General features: G+C 41.0%; 1 protein-coding gene and 1 pseudogene across 1 annotated transcript; one reads left to right on the top strand and one right to left on the bottom strand.

Annotated features, from left to right (window-relative positions):
* Positions 1-6726: 6726 nt before the first annotated feature.
* LOC135228037 (olfactory receptor 1G1-like) lies at positions 6727-8265 on the top strand. The gene has a single exon (XM_064270389.1). It carries the CDS (start codon positions 6788-6790, stop codon positions 7727-7729), a length of 942 nt encoding a protein of 313 aa, XP_064126459.1. The 5' UTR covers positions 6727-6787; the 3' UTR covers positions 7730-8265.
* An 8558-nt stretch (positions 8266-16823) lies between these two features.
* LOC111752506 (olfactory receptor-like protein DTMT) lies at positions 16824-19961 on the bottom strand (annotated as a pseudogene).
* Positions 19962-20631: the final 670 nt, after the last annotated feature.

The following is a 20631-nucleotide window of genomic DNA, read 5'->3' as shown; positions in this document are numbered from 1 at the left end:
AGATGGAAGGAATACACAGAGTCAGTATACCAAAAACAATTAGTTGATGTTCAACCATTTCAAGAGGTGGCATACGATCAGGAACTGATGGTACTGAAAGAAGAAGTACAGGCTGCACTGAAGACTTTGACAAAAAATAAGGCTACAGGAATTGATGGAATATCAATTGACATGTTTCAACAAACAGATGCAGCTCTAGAAGTGCTCACTCATCTATGCCAGGAAATATGGAAGACAGCTTCCTGGCCAACCGACTGGAAGGCATCCATACTTATGCCTATTCTCAAGAAAGGTGATCCAACTGAATGTGGAAATTATTAAACAATATCATTAATATCACATGCACACAAAATTTTTCTGAGGATCAATCGAAAGTGGCTGCACCAGTATAAAAACAGGTAACTGTCAGAAATTCAGGCCAGTTTCAGAAGACGACGTGGAACCATGGGTATTACCGGTGATGTCAGATGCTGAAAGCAGAGAATACCAGGATATTTACCTGTGTTTTATCGACTATGCAAATGCATTCAACTGTGCGGATCATAACAAATTATGGATAGAATTGTGAAGAATGGGAATTCCAGAACACTTAATTGTGCTCATGAGGAACCTGTACGTAGATCAAGAGGCAGTTGTTCAGACAGAACAAGGGGATACTGAGTGGTTTAAAGTCAGGAAAGGTGTGCATCAGGGTTGTATCCTTTCACCATACCTATTCGATCTGTATACTGAGCAAATAATCTGAGAAGCTGGACTATATGAAGAAGAAGGGGACATCAGGATCGAAGGAAGACTCATTAACAACCTGCATTATGCAGATGACACAACCTTGCTTGCTGAAAGTGAAGAGGACTTCAAGCACTTACTAATGAAGATCAAACACCACAGTCTTCAGTATGGATTGCACCTCAATGTAAAGAAAACAAAAATCCTCACAACTGGAACAATAAGCCCCATCATGATAAGCAGAGAAAAGACTGACATTGTCAAGGATTTCACTTTACTTGGATCCACAATCAACAGCCATGGAAGCAGCAGTCAAGAAATCAAAAGACGCATTGCATTGGGTAAATCTGCTGCAAAGGACCTCTTTAAAGTGTTGAAAAGCAAAGATGTCACTCTGAAGACTAAGGTGCAGCTGACCCAAGCCGTGGTATTTTCAGTCTCCTCATATGCATGTGAAAGCTGGACAATGAATAGGGAAGACCAAAGAAGAATTGATGCCTTTGAATTGTGGTCTTGGCGAGGAATATTCAATATACCATGGACTGCCAAAAGAACAAACAAACCTGTCTTGGAAGAAGTCCAACCAGAATGTTCCTTAGAAGCAAGGATGGTAAGACTGCGTCTCACATACTTTGGACGTGTTGTCAGGAGGGATCAGCCCCTGGAAAAGGATATCATGCTTGGCAAAGTAGAGGGTCAGCAAAAAAAGAGGGAGACCCTCAAGGAGATGGATTGACACAGTGGCTGTAACAATGGGCTCAAGCATAACAAGGATTGCAAGATGGCACAGGACCAGGCAGAGTTTCCTTCTGTGGTACATAGGGTTGCTGTGAGTCAGAACCGACTCAACGGCACCTAACAACAACAAACTTAAATGAAATAACAAGAATAGGCAAACGTATGCAGAACAAAGTTTATTAGCGATTACAGGAGGTGGGGGGAAAGGGGAAGTCATTGTTTAGGAGGCACTGAGTTTCTGTTTACGGTGATGGGAAATTCGGCAATGACTATGGGTGATGATTGAAAAACATGATTACTGTAATTGATATCACTAAACTATACACCTGAAAATGTTGAATTGGCCAATATTGTGTTATATACATTTTTACAACAGTAAAAAAAAGAAAAACTTTAAGACTGAGAAAGCTAAAGATGGTCTTTAGGGGTGTTCATCTGGTCAAACTGGGGAGCCCTGAGTTGGATTGGGGCTCCCTTGATGTCCTCTCTCTCCAGAATCGAAGATGGAGGAAGTGGTATAGGAAGAGGAACTCAGCAGAGATCATCTTTCTAGCCTAACAGCGCATCACTCTTCTCAGCTTATGTTCATTCACCTGTGCCAGTTGCTATTTCACTGTAGTCAATGAACAAGGAGCATCGAATATCACAGGTGCCGAGCGTTACATGTCTGGCAGAGACTCTGGCTGTCACATGCTTCCACTTTCTTCTTAAAAGGACTGGGTCACTCTTTTCCTTTTGCCCATCCATGACAGAAAAAAATTAAGCTGGATTTTCTTAACATGCAGTTATACAGGGGTTTCTTTGTTCAATCAAGTGGAATAAGATACTTAAACCAGTAACTTCCTGATATAAGGGTGTGTCATACTAGCACTTGGAGAACATACAAGGAATTGGACACTGTTCCACAGAGATTCCAAGAATAATCCATATTTCTGGGTCATTCATAGTCTTGTTTCTATATTCTCTGTGTACCCTGATTAGATGATTAGGAGAAGGGAGGCTAGTTGGAGGTCAGTTCTACAGGAAAAAGAAGAGACTCCATTTAGCTCAATGTTATTTCAGCTCCCTCCTGCCCCAAGGACATGTTATCCAACATCTGCAAGGATGGAATTCAGGTTGCTGGCATCTACATGATATGGAATGTCCAGAGGAGGTAAAGACAGCACTGACATAGCCTTAACCCGGCCTGGGATTATCATCTCTAGAAGAAGAGGAGACAGTAGAGTCCTCTCTAAGCCAACAGTGGTTCAACCCTTCTGGCATTTTTCATGATGCTGAAAGCCTCTCTCTGCACTTCCTTGAAAAGCTCTAAACCTCAAGGCTAAATGAAGCAACCCAAACTCCCTTAGCTGCTCTGCTGGTGTGTGGAATGGCAGAATCCTGCTAGGACCACAGAAATGTCATGGCCAAGTCCCTAATGCCTTAGCTTCTCTTGGACCAACTCATAGCAGGGACACAGCACTGAATTCTCAGACCTCTTGGGATTTGATACCTCACAGAATTAATTATCTTCAATTTAACAGACCTTGAGATTGGTCCAACCCGCAGCTAAGAACAGCAGAACTCTAAATTCGGGGGTACTGATGAAATTATGAGAACACATTTCTCATGGGCTTTGATAAGGCAGACATTAGCATCAAGTTCTGGAAAAGTAGAAAAGGGAGGCTACGTGATTGTTATTAGGCCTCCTCTGGTCTTCCTGTGAATGCAGCTTCCAGGGATAATGTATACTGGCATGATCCGGGTCCTGATCTGGAGCCCTTGTTCCTTCATTCTAAGAGTGGACAAAAATAAATGGTTTCTCTAATACTGTGAGACAAAAGAGAAATTGGACAAGATGCAGTGATGGCAATAATCGTCAGGCAACACATCCAACGCATGAAGCAATTGCCTTTTTGGTACCTTTAACAGAAGCTCTCGTCACCTCCTTGTCATCCACAGTGGGAGAGATGTATATGAAACAGAGGTCAGCCAGTAGCAGCCTCAGCGAATGGCAAGAACATCCAGGTAGAGACTAGGAGAGGGAGATAACCAGCTCCTTTTCAATTCTTTTTCTCCCCTTTCCCCTTCTACCCATCCCAGCCTATGGTCAGGTAGGAGCCACCTCTCACACAGCCTTTCTGCAAACAGTCCTACAACAACAATAATGATGCTGTGTTACTTCAGCAGCCAAAAGGGGCAGAGCCCCAGGTCCTTAAGATCTTACAGACAATGAGAGCCTTTGTGATATAAGGAGTCAACAGTGGTTTCTCTCCAGGTAATTCCATCATGATTCTTTTCACCAAACTCCCACACTGTACAGAAAACACACATGCACTCACACACCTACACACATACACAAACACATGAGCATACCCACTCAGGCCCCATATAGAATTAAGGCTTTAAAAGAATATAGCATCAACCATACAAGTTTCTTTGCTATTTACGGACCCTCCATAAAACAGAGGCTGCATTATATTGCATTGTCCTCCATTATACACATTCTATGAGCTCCTGATTGATTGCTGGGATAAGGTTTCCTTAATTAATTTATTTTTTAATAAGTATTACATTCAATTCACATAGGTAAAACTGCAATATGTCCTAAAGGTACACATGAAAAATCTCTCACCCACTCTTACCCCTCTGCCACCCAATTCCCACACCTCTAACAAATAATCACTGTTATTGGTTTCCTGCCTATTCTTTCAGAGATTTTTTAATGAACATATTAACCAGTATAAATGCATGTTATTTTGGGGTATGGGACAAAATGTGTTTCTGTTTGGGGCAGACAATGGGGATATGTGTTTGAGACGTGACCAGAACTCTTTAGTCCCAACCACCACCTTATTCCCTCTGTTTGTTAGCTTTAACCTTCACTTATTTCCCCTATGGGTGCTTCTCCCCCATCAGTGGGGAATATGGTTTCTCTCAGCTCAGTTTCCCTTTTTAAACCTGAACCTAAGTTCCAAGGGCAACCAAGTTGAGTTCACCAAAAATTTTAATCAGCCAACCACAGGAAGTTTATATCTCCTAAAACAGCACTCAAGTTGTTTTCCTTTTTTAAGTTGTAGGCTTTGTATTTCATAACAAGCCTGGAAAAATACCCATTGATTCCATGTGAGAAGGAAGGGTTTTGTATTTAAAGGTTTTTATATTTGGGTGAAGTCCTGGGTATTCTTTGGGCAGGAGATGGCCTAAAAATTGGGACTAAAGTATGGTAAAAGGTGAAAGAAGGGAAGAAGTAAAGTCCCTGGTGAGGACAGAGCAAAACTTCTATAGAGTTTCCAAGGAGCACCTGGTGGATTCAAACTACTGACCTTTTGGTTAGAAGCCATTGTACTTAACCACTACACCACCAGGGTTTCCAAGAGGGAAAGTAGAAGGGGAATTAGGGCTGAGGCTCCTGATTCTGCTGAGTCAGAGCTCAGCAGGAGATAAACTCAAGGAGGATGCAAATAGGGCTGATAGTCTCCCAGAATATGCTTAACTTCAGGGGGAAAATAAGCATCAGGGAAAACTGATTCTGTGGGTTACTTCTGTGGCCCCGGTGGTGTAGTGGTTAAAGCAATCAACTGCTAGCTGAAAGGTCAGTGGTTTGAAACCTCCAGTGGTGGCTCCACGGGGAAGATGTGGCAGTCTGCTTCTGCAGAGATTTACAGCCTTGGAAACCCCATGCGGTCACTATAAGTCAGAATCAACTGGATGGTAGTAGGTTTGGTTCTTTTGTTTTTTGTGATTCCTGTGGCCAGGAATGACGAGAATTACATTAACTCACAGCAACATGTGACCTGACTCACAAAAAGGTTCATGCCATTCCCTTTGCCTGATACCACCTCTGTCCAATTTTGTTTTCCATTTGTTGAGGTTTATTTATTCATATACCAGGTACTCACTGAGCACATGTTGCACCAGGCTCAGTGCCAACGCCAGATTTCAAAGGAGAATGAGATAGGTGTCTTCTCTGCCTAATCTCCATGATGCTGTCAGTAGAATGGAGGACACAGACAAGAAAACAGGCAGTTAAAATGCAGATGACTTCTGCTGTGGTGAGGGGGGTAGTGGAGGTACAGAAGTATGAGGAGGAGCACGAACATGAGTTTGTTGTGAAGGATGGATCAGGGAAGTCTTCCTAGAACTAACATCTGAGATTCGATGTTTGGCAAAGACTAATGAATGGGAGAGGGAAGACGGTCCAGGCACGAAAATAACATGGGCCAAAGCCCAGAAGTAAGTTATCGAAAGTGGTTTAATATAACTGGAGAAGAGAGGTCCTTGAGGGATGGGGGAAGATGGGCCCGTCTGTAATAAGTGCCAGTGACAACCCAGGACCACCAGGCCATGTTAAGAAGCTTAGAGCTTTTCCTGAGAGTAATGGGGAGCTCTTGAAGGATTTCTCTGTGGAAAGACCAAATCAGATTTGATATGTAAAAAGCTCATTCTTACTATGATAAGGGACTCAGATGACAGGTGGGCACAAATAGAGGAAGGAAGAACAATTACCTAAATCCAAGTTAGAAATCATGGTCCCCTGATCTATAGTAGAATCCCTGGTGGTGTAGTGGTTAAGTGCTACGGCTGCTAACCAACAGATCGGCATTTCAAATCCACCAGGCACTCCTTGGAAACTCTATGGGGCAGTTCTACTCTGTCCTATAGAGTCGCTATGAGTCGGAATCGACTCGACGGCAGTGGGTTTTTTTTTTTTTCTGGATTTATGGTAGTGGCAACTAGGATAGAGAAAAGTGGGTAACTTTGAGCTGTATTGAGAAAGCAAAATTGCCAAAATTTGGTAATTATTTGAATGTGAGAGGGCAGGAAGAAAAAGAGACCAGTGATGATGTTCAGATCTCTGGCCAGACCAACTGTGTAAATGGTAGTGATAATTTCAGTGTTAACATCCTTTTCACCAATTCCAAAACCCCTTTTCCAGTGGCCATGGTTTTTGAAGTATTGGAAAAATATGTGAAAGACTGAGTTAACCTATGAAATCTTAGGTTTATTAATTCAAGATTTCCATGCAAACAGCATAATAGCTAGGCCAACAAGTACCGCAAGATATATGTATTGGATTAAAGCTTACATAATAAGGTGAAAAGCCTCTTCTCCGACTGAAAACAAATCTTTGATTTCCCATGCCACCAAGCACAGACACACGCAAACATTCAGGTGAGCTGTATGAAATTGCCATTTTTGTAGGTTCCAGTCCAATACTGAAAATTTCATGTGATTCATCCTAACGCTAGAAGATCAAGATTGGACTTTTGCATAATTTTCAGAGTTCACAATCCAAGGGTTAGCAACCTTAGACAATTGACCCAACTTTCTGCTTCCAGGGATGGGAAAGGAAAACTGGTCCAGTGTCTCAGCATTTTTTCTCCTGGGGTTCTCCAAGCAGAAGGAGCAGCAGGAAGTCCTCTTCGGGCTGTTCCTGTCCATGTACCTGGTTACTGTGGCAAGCAATCTCCTCATCATTCTGGCTATCATCTCTGATGCTCACCTCCACACCCCAATGTACTTCTTCCTGGCCACCCTCTCCCTTGCTGATGCGTGCTTTGTGTCTACCACAGTCCCCAAGATGCTGGCAAACATATGGACCCAGAGTCAAGTCATCTCGTATGCAGAGTGTCTATCTCAACTATATTTTTTCATGTTATTTGTGATGCTGGAGGTGTTCCTTTTGGCTGTCATGGCTTATGACCGCTTTGTGGCCATATGCCACCCGCTCCATTACATCATGGTCATGAGCCCTGGGCTCTGTGTCCTTCTAGTCATTGCGTCTTGGATCATGAATGCCCTCCACTCCCTGCTACACACACTCCTGATGAACAGCCTGTCCTTCTGTGCAGACCATGAGATCCCACACTTCTTCTGCGACATCAACCCTCTCCTGAGTTTGTCCTGCACAGACCCCTTTATCAATGAGTTGGTGATCTTCACCCTAGGGGGACTGGCAGGCCTAGGTTATATGCTTTGTCTGATTATCTCTTATGCATATATTTTCTCAACCATCCGGAAGATCCCCTCAGCTCAGGGAAAGCAGAAAGCCTTTTCTACCTGCAGTTCTCATCTCTCTGTAGTCTGTCTTTTCTTTGGGTCTTCCTGTTGTGTTTATTTCAGTCCTCCCTCCACCCGCTCAGCACAGAAGGCCACAGCTGCATCAGTGATGTACACCGTGGTTACCCCAATGCTGAATCCCTTTATCTATAGTTTAAGGAACCAAGACATCAAGTCTTCCCTGAGAAAGCTCATTTGGGTTAGGAAAATACATTCCTTTTAAAATTCCCTGGGTGGCAAAAACGGTTAATCACTTGACTACGAACTGAAAGGTTGGCAGTTTGAACCCACCCAGAGGCACCTCAGAAGACAGGGCTGGTGATCTGCTTCCAAAAAGTCACAGCCATAAAAAACCCTGTGGAGCACAGTTCTGTTATGCAATACATGGGGTCTCCATGTCTGAATCAACCTCATGGTAACTGGTTTGCTAGGATTTAGTGGTAGAGATTTGACATCCAACATGGGCCTCTCCACCCATTTGCATTCACCACACTAAGCAGAAATAGGAGAGGGAGAGAAATAGAAGACTTCACTTCCAGTATTTGTGATCTCAACTTGAAATCTTCAGGCCTAAGCTATAGGACTCAATCAGAGCAAACCCATCATCAGGTAATGTAATTAGCTTAAATTCTTACAATTATAATGTTCTAAAATCATAGTCATCCAGACTTATAATATGATAAAGAATGTGCTTGAATACTTTTGAACAACATAAGACAGTTCATGACCAAAATAAGGGAGTGTATGGCTGGGGTGTTGTATGTGGCCAAGAATAAAATCAAGGAAAGACAACACTTGGCCCACGATAGCTGTGATCTTGATGATCTGTATCTCTACCAACAGTGTTTTTGCCACTGAGGTTCCCCAGGTCTGTGATGGCATCATGCTGAATGACTAGGAACAAAGACTGGGAAGGGTTTGTTGGGGATGGATCTTTAGGTAGACTCACTACAATATTTCACCCAGAGTCCAAGACCCACAGTCCTCTTGCCACCTTAAATTTCACAGGAAAACTTCATTCTTCCCTTTGCAGCAATATTTCCAAGTCTTTTTCATCTTTGTAGTCCCAATGCTTACCACTTGGCATGGTACCTGGCACCAGTTAATGTGTACTGAACCCCACCGGGATGGTTAAAATCATGGAGTTAGGAAAGAATGATTTTTATAGACATTTCATAATATTCAGTTTGAATGATTGAAATCCCCTCTTAATTGATCTCATCTTCTCAGTCTCTCTTTCCCATTGCATCCATTCTTCACACCAGCATCAGATTAATCTTGGTAGAATACAGCATATCACCACCACTACCATCCCATCAGAAATCTCCAGTGGTTTTATACTGCCTACAGAAGAAAATTTAAACAACTAAACGTGTAATCCAAAGACCGCCTTAATCAGTTCATAACTTAATGGTCAATCATTAGCTCACACTATTCCATATTCCCCCAAGACCAACTCAGGCTAATATTTTTATAGCATATTAGTTATTATTGATGGAAGCTAAAAAAGACCAGAAAATCTAGGTCAGTAAAAGTTGTGGCAAAATCTGTACAATGAGGTACAGCCATACCAATAAATTTCTATAAGAAATTAAAATACCACTGTTGTTAGGTGCTGCTGAGTCAGTTCCAACTCACAGCAACCCTACTTAAAAGAGAGGGAAAGGCTGTCCAGTCCTGTACCGTTCTCACAATCATAGTTATGCTTGAGCCCATTGTTGCAGCCACTGAGTCAATCCATCTCATTGAGGACCTTCCTATCTTTCACTGACCCTCTACCATGCATGATGTCCTTCTCCAATTACTGGTCCCTCCTAAGAACATGACCAAAGTACGTGAGGTAATGTCTCACCATCCTCACTTCTAAGGAGCTTTCTGCCTGTACTTCTTCCAAGACAGATTTGCTAATTCTTCTTGCAGTCCGTGGTATAGTCAATGTTCCTTGCCAACACAATAATTCAAAGGCACTGAAAATACCACTATGAGGTGCTAATTTTTATTCTTGGCGTCTTTGTTTCCTTTAGGATCTGGTTGCATACTGCTGAATGTGAATTTTTTAATTCTGAGGTGCCAGTATGTCAGAGTCTGGGAGATTTCAGAACTAAAACTAGGCACTCCGTTCTGAAGTTAACCGAGAATTTCCCTTCTGCTCTCCCAATAAACAATTGGCTTGTTAAAGTTTTACCGACTGAAAAACAAAGTTCATTGTCTATTATACCAAATATGTTTCTGGGAGGCAGGAGGGAGGATGGAGGTTTGGGAAAGGAAGGGGGGAGGCTCTCATTGAGATGCTCAGTAAGTTAGAGCTGTAAATAAACTTGTCATTTTTAACTATCTCGAAGGAATTTTCCCAGCAGGCGCCTGGATTTTTTCTTCTTCCGTTTTATCTGAATAAGCTAGTTTTTACATTTCAAAAGACTTAGATGTAAAACTGATCTAATCTCTACTTTTTCCTAACTAACGGTTGATTTTATATCCCAAGACTCCCATTCCGATTAAGCATGACTCAGCTTACATCAGGAAACCTCCATGTCAAGAATCTTTGTATTTTAATTTTAGAAATATTGCCTTAGTTAAATTGCATCAAAAGTGAGGGATTTGTGTTAGATTAGGACATGATGTGAAGAAGGTTTGTAGCTAATTGACCCTGGTAAATCTCCCCCCCACCCCCGCCCCCACCCTTCCTTTTTTTCCTCTGCACCCATCTGATGTGAACTAGTTACGCCATCTATTAAAATACCTCTTTATTCTGCCTGCAAAGCAGAACACACGGCAGCAGTTGGCCTGAACATGTGTTCTCTCATGGAATTAAAATTATTCCTTCAATAAAATTTTTGTTTTAATATATCAGAGCGTTGGTCCAGTGACTTCACTAGGACACTGCAGGGACATTAGTCGTGATTTGTGCAGATAACAGCCTCTCCCGTGGAGGTCAATTGTTGATACCCAGCTCGTTTCCTCCCTATTTACCTTACATTAAAACAACACACTGTCTTTTGACAATAAAAGGTAGTAACACTGGTGGTGTAGTGGTTAAGAGTTCAGCTGCTAACTGAAAGGTCTGCACTTCGAATCCACCAGGCGCTCCTTAGAAACCCTATGGGGCAGTTCTACTCTGTCTTGATAGGTTCGCTATGAGTAGGGATAGGCTGGACTGAAAAAGGTTTTTTTTGCAGCATGGGCTTTAGGGTCAGACTAAACTAGCTCAAATCTTGGATTTGCCACTTACTTGTAAGCAGTGTGTCCTTAGAAAATTACATCACCTTTCAAAGCAAGTATAATCTACCTCACTGTGTTATCAACAAGTTTAAATATGATAATGTGTGTACAGCATTTATTGTGATCATTAAATGAGGTCTGAATGTAAGCATAAAAAACCAAAACCAAACCCACTGCCATCGAGTCGATTTTGACTCATAGCCACCCTATAGGACAGAGTAGAACTGCCCCATACAGTTTCCAAGGAGCACCTGTTGGATTCGAACTGCTGACCTTTTGGTTAGCAGCCGTAGCGCTTAACCACTACGCCACCAGCGTCTCCGAATATAAGCATGCAGAGGGCTAATTCCTAGTATATAGTGTGTTTTCAGTAAATGCTGGTTTTTGTTGTGGTAGTCCTTGTTAAAATGAAAGCCAAGCCGCAGCAGCAAAGTGAATTCACTTTTTTTCAAGAATTGCTGGTAAGGAATTACCTATGGCCTACACTGCAAAACTAGAATGGACCTTGTAAAATCACTCGTTTGGAGGACACCATGGGGTTTAATGGAAACCCTAGTGGTGTAGTGGTTAAGTGCTACAGCTGCTGACGGAAGGGCCGGCGGTTCAAATTCACCAGGCGCTCCTTGGAAACTCTATGGGGCAGTTCTACTCTGTCCTATAGGGTCGCTATCAGTCGGAATCGACTCCCCGACAATGGGTTTTGGTTTTTGTGGGGTTTAATACTGGATCACCTACTTATTGAATTCATATGCCCAGAAGCTTTCAGTCTACTTTTGAAACCATGCTTTCTGTGTATTTAAATTTACAGTAAAAATTCACCTACTTAATTTTACAATACAAAGGTTTACACCATCCTAAAGTCCCTCCTAACTTCTTGACAGGCATGCATCTTTCATTGTTTTAACTAATGTGCACCAGTGTTTTAAGTTCTATGTTTTAAACTTGAATTAGTTGTTACTCTTTCATATGTATATATCGTATGTGAATTTCTATGTATCAAGATTGTTTACGTGTGGGTCATAATTATAGCTTTTGAGGGGTGTCAATATGTCCTTATGCTATAAAAAAAAATTATGCTATAGTTTCCTCAAAATGACCCTACTGTTTTGTTTGAGGATTAATCCAAATTTTTGAATATTAAAAATCACTTCCATAAGCATTATGTTCCCATGCGATTTATTCTCCTAGCCTACATTTTTAGTAATTAGTATGCCCACCTGTAATTTTATTTGAAACACTGGTGGCATAGCTACCAGCATCACAGCTTTCAGTGGAACTTCCAGACTAAGACAGTCTAGAAAGAAGCATCTGGAGATCAACTTCTGAAAAATTGGCCAGTGAAAACCTTATGAATACCAGCAGAACACTGTCTGATATAGTGCCAGAAGATGAGCCTCTCAGGTTGGAAGGCACTCAAAATATGACTGGAAAAGAGCTGTTTCTTCAAAGTAGAACTGACCTTAATGACATGGGTGGAGGAAAGTTTTGGGGACTTTCATTTGTTGATGTGGCACAACTCAGAATGAGAAGAAGCAACTGCAAACATCCATTAGTAATTAAAGGTAGAATTTACAAAGTATGAATCTAGGAAAATTGGAACTCATCAAAAATGAAATGGAACGCAAAAAGATCAATATCCTAGGCATTAGTGAGCTGCAAAGGACCTGTAATGGCCATTTTGAATCAGACAATGATATGGTCTAAAATGCCTGGATGATAAATTGAAGAGGAATGGCATCACATTCATCGTCAAAAACAACATTTCAAGATCTATCCTGCAGTACAATGCTGTCAATGATCAGATAATAGCCATACAACTATAAGGAAGACTAGTTAATACAACTATTATTAAATTTACACACTGATCATTAATGCCGAAGATGAAGAAATTGAAGATTTTTACCAACTCTTGCAGTCTGAAACTGATCAAACATGCAATCAAGAGGAATTGAAAATTACTGGTGATGGGAATGCAAAAGTTGGGGAAAAACGGGATCTATAGGTTTTTTTTGTTTTGTTTTTTGTTTTTTTTATGGCCTCGGTGACAGAAGTGGTGTGGGAGATTGCATGATAGAATCTTGTAAGACCAACAACTTCTTCATTGCAAATACCTTTTCTCAACAACATACATGGTGACTATACATACACATGGACCTCACCGGGTTGAAAACATAGGAATAAAATCAAGTACATCTGGGGAAAGAGATGATAGAAAAGCTCAATATTACCAGTCAGAACAAGGCCAGGGGCCGACGGTGGAATGGACCATCAATTAATTGCTCGTATGCAAGTTTAAGTTGCAGCTGAAGAAAATTAAAACAGGTCCATGAGAACCAAAATACAACCTTGAATACATCCCACCTGAATTTGGAGACGATCTTCAGAATAGATTTGATACATTTAACATTAATGACCAAAGACCAGATGTGCTGTGGGATGATATCAAGGACATCATACATGAAGAAAGTAAAAAGCCATTAAAAAGACCAAAACAGATGTCAGAAGAGACTCTGAAACTTGCTCTGGAATGTAGAGATTGAATGAGTATGGTGAAAGGATGCACTCCTGACCCACACTTTCCTGATTTTAAGTTACACAGCATCCCCTTTTTGTGTTCAAATTACTGGCTCTTGGTCTATGTACAGGTTCCTCATGAGCACACTTATGTGTTCTGAAATTCCCGTTCTTCGCAATGTTGTCCATAATTTGTTAGGATTCACACAGTCAAATGCCTTTGCATAGACAACAAAACACAAGTAAACATCTTTTTGGTATTCTCTGCTTTCAACCAAGAGCCATCTGACATCAGCAATGATATCCCTTGTTCCACGTCCTCTTCTGAATCTGGGTTCAATTTCTAGCATTTCCCTGTTGATATACTGCCACAGCTGTTTTTGAATAATCTTCAGCAAAATTCTACTTGCGCGTGATATTAATTATATTGTTCAATAATTTCCACATTCTCTTATATCCCCTTTCTTTGGAAGGGGCACAAATATGGATCTATTCCAGTCGGTTGGGCAGGTAGTTGTCTTCCAAATTTCTTGGCAGAGACAAGTGAGCGACTCCAGTGCTGCATCCATTTGTTGAAACATCTCAAGTGGTATTCCATCAGTTCCTGGAGGCTTGTTTTTCACCAATGCCTTCAAATGCAGCCTAGGCTTCTTTCCTCAGTAGTATCTGTTCTTGATCATATTCTACTTCCTGAAATGATCGAATGTCAACCAATTTTTTTTGGCACAGTGCATCTCTGTATTCCTTCCATCTTCTTTTGATGCTTCCTGCATCGTTCAATATTTTGCCCATAGAATCCTTCAATATTGCAACTCAAAGCTTGAATTTTTTCTTCGCTTCGTTCAGCTTGAGAAATACTGAGCATGTTCTTCCCTTTTGTTTTTCTAACTCCAGGTCTTAGCGCATTTCACTATAATGTTCATCGTCATTGTCTTCTCAAACTACCCTTTGAAATCTTCAGTTCTTTTACTTCATCATTTCTTCCATTTGCTTTAGCTGCTCTAGGTTCAGGAGCAAGTTTCAAAGTCTCTTCTGACATCCATTTTGTTTTTTTCTTTCTTTCCCATCTTTTCAATGATCTTTTGCTTTCTTCATATTCGATATTTTTGATGTCATCCCACATCCCCTCTGGTCCTAGGCCACTAATGTTCAGTGCACTTGAGATGGTCTCTAAATTCACATGAGATATACTCAAGGTTGTATTTTGGTTCTCCAACTACTGATCCTTCTTTGTTTCCAACTTCTGCATTTCCATCACCAGTAATTATCAATGCATCTTGATTGCATGTTTGATCAATTTCAGACTGCAGAAGTTGGAAAAATCTTCAATTTCCTCATCTTCGGCATAAGTGCTTGGTGAGTAAATTTGAATAATAGTCTTATTACTAGTCTTTCTTGTAGGTGTATGAATATTATGCTATCACTGACAGCACTGCATTTCAGGATAGATCTTGAAATGTTCTTTTCAATGATGAATGAAACGCCATTCCTCTTCAATTTGTCATTCCCAGCGTAGTAGACCATATGATTGTCCAATTCAAAATGGCCAATACCAGATCATTTCAACTCACTAACGACTAGGATATTGATCTATATGTGTTCTGTTTCACTTTTGATGACTTCCAATTTTCCTGGATTCATACCTTGTACATTTCACATTCTGATTACTCATGGATGTTTGCAGCTATTTCTTCTCATTTTGAGTCATGCCACATCAACAAACGATGGTTCTGAAAGCTTGGCTCCATTCACGTCACTAAGGTTGACTCTACTTTGAGGAGGTAGCTCTTCCCCAGGTGAATTTTGAATGCCTTCCAACCTGAGGTGTTCATCTTTGGTCACTACATCAGACAATGTTCCAGTGCCATTCATAAGGTTTTCCCTGGCTAATTTTTTTCAGAAGTAGACCACCAGGTCCTTCTTCCTAGTCTTCCTTCCTAGTCTGGAAGCTCTGCTGAAACCTGTCCACAATGGGTGACCCTGCTGGTATTTGAAATACTGATGGCATAGCTTCCACCATCACATCAACATGCAAGTCACCAAGGTAAGACAAACTGAAAGGGAAGTGCCAACCCAACCTATAATACATACATACATACATATATATATATATACACACACACGCATACATATATATGTATATACTTACATACATATATCTCCATAAAAGTAACCCTTGATGGCACAATTGTTAAGTGCTTGACTGCTAACTGGAAGGTTAGCAATTTGAACCCTCCCAGTGGCTCTGCAGGAGAAAAGACCTGGCAATCTGCTCTGGTAAGCATTATAGCCTAGGAGACCCTATGGGGCACTTCTACTCTGTCGTATAGGTCACTAAGAGTCTAAATCAACTCAACCGCACACAACAAAAACAGCAAACATAATGTTCATGTAAAGGTTGATCCATGTTCAAAGTTTGCACATTTGTGAAGAGCTCTTTTCTATTATCAAACAGAAAAAAATCTAAATACGGCTCCTGGTTAATGAACCCAAAGCTAAACTATGTACTGTACAATTCAAGAAAAAACATCAGACTTCACACTGGCATTTTCGTGAGGAAGAAAAGATGGCAGGTTCCCCCTTTCAAATCAAAGGACTAACAAACTACAAAAATATATTTAATGGTTAAGCATTTCTACTTTTCAGTTAGAATTTGTTCAACATCAATCTTAAAATGTCTCCAATAGTGTACATATTTGTTTTATTTAAAGGCATACTCCATATGTTAATAATATGTCTTCGATCATATATTTCCAGTTGATTTTTCTTAATTCTGGCCCACTTTAACTCTCTCATCTACATTATCTGCTTGGCCATCTTGGGAATATGTTTTTACAACACCTGTTCTATACTTTATGATGGTATCTAAAGAAAATCATAATTCAAGACCACAACGAGAAACGTGAAGACGATATGAAAGGAATTATCATGAATAACTGACAAATAACTGGAACCTAACGGGATGTACTATTATAACAGAGGGGAGAGTAAGATTCTGTAGTCTTAAGATGCAGTATAGTGTAGTCATGAGGATCTTGATCTCTGGAGCCAATCTTGTTATTAGTTGCCATTCAGTTGGTGCCAACTCATGGAGACCCTATGTATAATAGAATGAAACATTGCCCCTTCCTGTGCCATCTTTGTGATCTTTGGTATTGTTGTGACTATTGTGGCAATGTATCTAATTGAGGGTTTCCCTTATTTTTTCTGACCCTTAACTTTACCAAAGGTGATGCCTTTCTCTAGTGATCGGGCTTTTCCGATGATGTGTCCAAAGCAAGCAAGCCAAAGTCTCACCATCCTCACATCTAAGGAACATTTTGGTTGTATTGATTTGTTCGTTCTTCTGGCAGTTCACAGCATATTCAATATTCTTTGCCAACACCACAATTCTGATCAGTTGATGTGTGTAAGTAGAAACCAATAATTCATCTATAAAATTGAGGTAATAATAGGAGTTGGTGTGTGAATAGATTGGAAAAGTGCCTGACACATAGAAAAGCACCCAACAATTTAACTAACAAGTTAATTAATGATGGGCTCTGATCTGGGTCTGCAAAATTAAAGGATAGAATGACGTGAGCATGTATGAGGGGAAGGAAAAAAGAAACGCTTTTATTTAGCAGTGAAGAGTAGGGTATGTTGAAAGTCGAGAACTCCAGGAGTCTGTGTGTTCCACGAGACAGGAAAGGTCAAGTGTTATCCTTTCTTCATTTGAGAGTGACATTGAGAGTTCTTGAGCAGGAAGAAGGCAATGACTTCAGTGATGTTTTAAAATGTAACTCGTGAACTGATATGGATAATAGGGGTTGGCACATATTTAAATTTTATTTTCAAACTTCAAGTCCACTGGGAAGGAGGAAAGAAAGATACTGAGCAGTATAGTTTCCTGCCCCCAAAGCTACTTCAAACAGCTCTGTTGTCATCACTTTTTCATGTTAACCTTTAGCATAAGGTCTTGTTTGGTGGTTTTAAAACTGACAAAAATCCATTGATTTAGAGTAATATTCCATTGTCAACATTACTTTACCTACTGGATTACATAATGGTAAAATTCCAATTGTTGCTATTTTAGAGCAAAAGAAACTCTCCTCTTGCAAAAGACTCTTCCCAAGGCTCCCTTCATGTCTCTGTTCCTCAGGCTGTAGATGAAGGGGTTCAGCATGGGGATCACCACGGTGTACATCATACCCATGACAGTCTTCTTAACAGTAGAATGATCCTTTGATGGGCATAAGTAGAGACCAATAATTGTCTCATAGGAGAGAGACACCACAGAGAGGCGGGAGCCACAGATGGAGAAAGCCTTGCGGATGCCCCCAGGAGACGGGACCTTGATGATGCAGGAGACAATTCATGCACAGGACATGATGATGAGTAGGAATGGGATGACAAGAATGAGCCCTCCCATGAAAAAAAAAAAATCACCGATCCATTGATCGTACTGTCAGAGCAAGCAAGCTTCATCACAGAAAAAGTGGGGGATCACGTTGTCAGTACAGAAGGACAGCCTGGCCATGAGCAGGGTGTGCAGCATGGCATGAGCAGTGGTCAGCAGCCAAGAAAGTGCCAAGAGACAGAGGCATAGCCTGGGACTCATGGTGGTGGTGTAGTGCAGAGGAAAGCAGATGACCACATAGTGATCATAGGGCATGACCACAAAGAGGAAGCTCTCCAGAACTCAAAAAAAAAACAAATAAAAATACATCTGGAGTAGGCAGCCAGCATAAGGAATGAATGTGACTTGGCTCTGCAAGTTCTGCAGCAATTTGGGCATTGTGACAGAGGAGAAGCAGAAGTCAGAGAAGAATAAGTTGCTGAGAAACAAATACATGGGTGTGTGGAGGTGGAAAACCAGCCGAATGAGGACAATGATGAGGAGGTTCCCCAGGATGGTGGCAAGGTACATGACTAGGAACAGGATGTAGAAGAGGTTCTGCCAATCTGGCTCAATGGGCAAGCCCCAGAGGAGGAGCTCTGAGACAGTGGTTTGGTTCCTCTTTGTCATGCTGTGATTCTACCATCTTTATGAAGAAAGTAATGCACCTTAAAATCCACGAATAACAAATGAATATATCTCTGTGGCATGTGGCTTATCGTAAATTGGTGGATGGGTGAGAATTTAAGTACAGGTGGCAGATTGGATCTGGCACCCACCACTGTATTGAAACTGCCCCCACAAAGTCATCAGTGACATCCATGTCTAAATCCAATAGCCTATCACATTTGAGAGTAATGATCACTCCCTCTTTCATAAAGCATTCTCTTCTCGTGGCCTTGGTGACACCTCACCTTCCTAGTTTTCTTCCTACCTTCCTTGCAATCCCTTCCACTTTCCTTAGAGAGCTCCTTCTGCTCCATCCTCCTTTGAATCATTGTGTCCCTCAGAGTATTGTCCTTCTACACTTTCCCCAGAAATGCCAATGAATCCCAAATGTATTTCTTCAACCCAGGCACTCCTCTGAGCTTCAGACCCACAAGTTCAGCTCCCTGATGACCACCTTATTTCACTGACACCTCAAACCTAATCTTTCTGATACTAAATCTGTGGGCTTCCCTGCCCCATATGTGCTGCACTCTTAGTGCTCTCTAGCTCTCTTGACAGCACCATCTGCAAGGTATCCAAGCCAGAAATCTAAGAATCATTCTTGACACTTACCTCTCCTTCGCTCCCCTCATTCAGTTGGTATATCTTATGGCCATTTTCTGAAAATCTTTCATACATGTCCCTTCTCTGCATCCTATAGCCACCATTCAGGTCACCTACTTTTCTAACCTGAACAATTGCAACAGATTTGGTCTCCCCACATCTACTCTTGCTCCTTTCCAATCCATTGGCATTATTCAGAATTGTTCTTTTTTAACTCAAATCTGCTCATATCACTATTCTAATTAAAAAGTTTCCCCTTTCCATTCAGAAAGCAGTCCAAAATGGTTAACATGACCCACAAGTCCCTTAATGACATTGCTCCTCTCTCAACTGCAGGCATAAGGGGTTTTTATCATTTTCTCAAAGGCATTCTTTCCTCACTCACCATGGCACATCATACTTCCATGGCCAGTAACATGCTTTCTCCACCTCACTTCATCCTTATTCTTGGCAAATCATCTTCCAGATCATTAAACTTTGGATTAGTCTCTGCTAGACTTTAAAGATAGGGAAAGGATCTATCTTGTTCACTTCTGAACCCCTACATTTAGAAAAATGTGTGGCAAAAAAATGTTCACAACCTGAAGGACAACGGAATTGTTTCAGCAAAGCCAAAAACGTTGGAGACTAAATATTTATTGCCACTGAGCTTTTCCAGATCAAGCGCTCCCTTATCTAAGTCCTTTGTTTTTCTTTCCATCAGATGCTGCACTACGGATTGGTCAGAACTTCCCTTCCCAGGCCAGGATACTACCCCATCTTAAGCTATCTTTCTATATGGATTAAAAGCAATCTACTCAGACAACTGTGCTGTTTTCTCCTTGATATTAAATGATATCAAAGACATCAATGTAGGAAGAAATTAGATTGATGTGGAAGCTTAGAGATCATGGGAAAAGCAAAAAGAATGAAGATAATCTCCAATCTCTTGGACATCATTCCAGATTTCCTCCAGATACCCCTCCCCAGTGTGACTCAGGATTGATAAAAAATTGCTAAGGAGAAGCATTTCAGGATGAAGGGAACTTCTCCAAGCACTGAAGAGACAGAACAGAGCCCTGACTGTGGAATATTCACCAAGATTATGAGGTTTAATTCACCTAGATAAATGTGTTTTTACACTTGGACGGTGGAAAGAAAGATGCGTTGTCATACTTTAATTGGGAGAAGATATCTACAGCTGATACCTCAAAAATGTCCCTTCCTAGGGACTGGGTGGGAGCCATCTCTTCTGTAAAATGTCTAATTAGGGAGCCAAATCAGCTAGATAGCATCTAAAAATGCTGCCATTGTTGAAGCTTTATCTACTCCTTTCATTTCCCAGAATTTCATTTTCTTCAGCTTTAAAATAATAATAATGATATGCCCCTGCCTACCTCACAGAGCTGTTCTAAAGTTGAAATCCCTTTTGAAAATGCCTTACAAAGTGTGGAGAACTCTTATGCAACACTTATGAATACTGTTTTAAATAAACAGATTGAAACAGGTAGACTGTAATCATATTTCTAGAATGTGAAGTGGTGATGAAAGAGCCCTGGTGGTGGAATGGTTAAATGCTCAGCTGCTAACCAAGAGGTCAGCTATTCACACACACACGTCACTCCACAAGAGAAAGATATAGCAATCTTCTTCTGTAAAGATTACAGCCTTAGGACCTGATTTACTGGTATGAGAGAGGCTGAAAGAACATCCAAAACTGTGGCCCCTGGACACCCTGCTAACTCAGAACTGAAGCCACTCCC

Source organism: Loxodonta africana, chromosome 18, assembly GCF_030014295.1.
Source record: "Loxodonta africana isolate mLoxAfr1 chromosome 18, mLoxAfr1.hap2, whole genome shotgun sequence".
Taxonomy (NCBI): domain Eukaryota; kingdom Metazoa; phylum Chordata; class Mammalia; order Proboscidea; family Elephantidae; genus Loxodonta; species Loxodonta africana.
This window is presented reverse-complemented; position numbering and strand designations above follow the sequence as displayed.

Bases quoted from the DNA above. Each gene is read 5' to 3' on its own strand.
- LOC135228037 (XM_064270389.1), top strand. From the start codon at position 6,788: ATGGGAAAGGAAAACTGGTCCAGTGTCTCAGCATTTTTTCTCCTGGGG.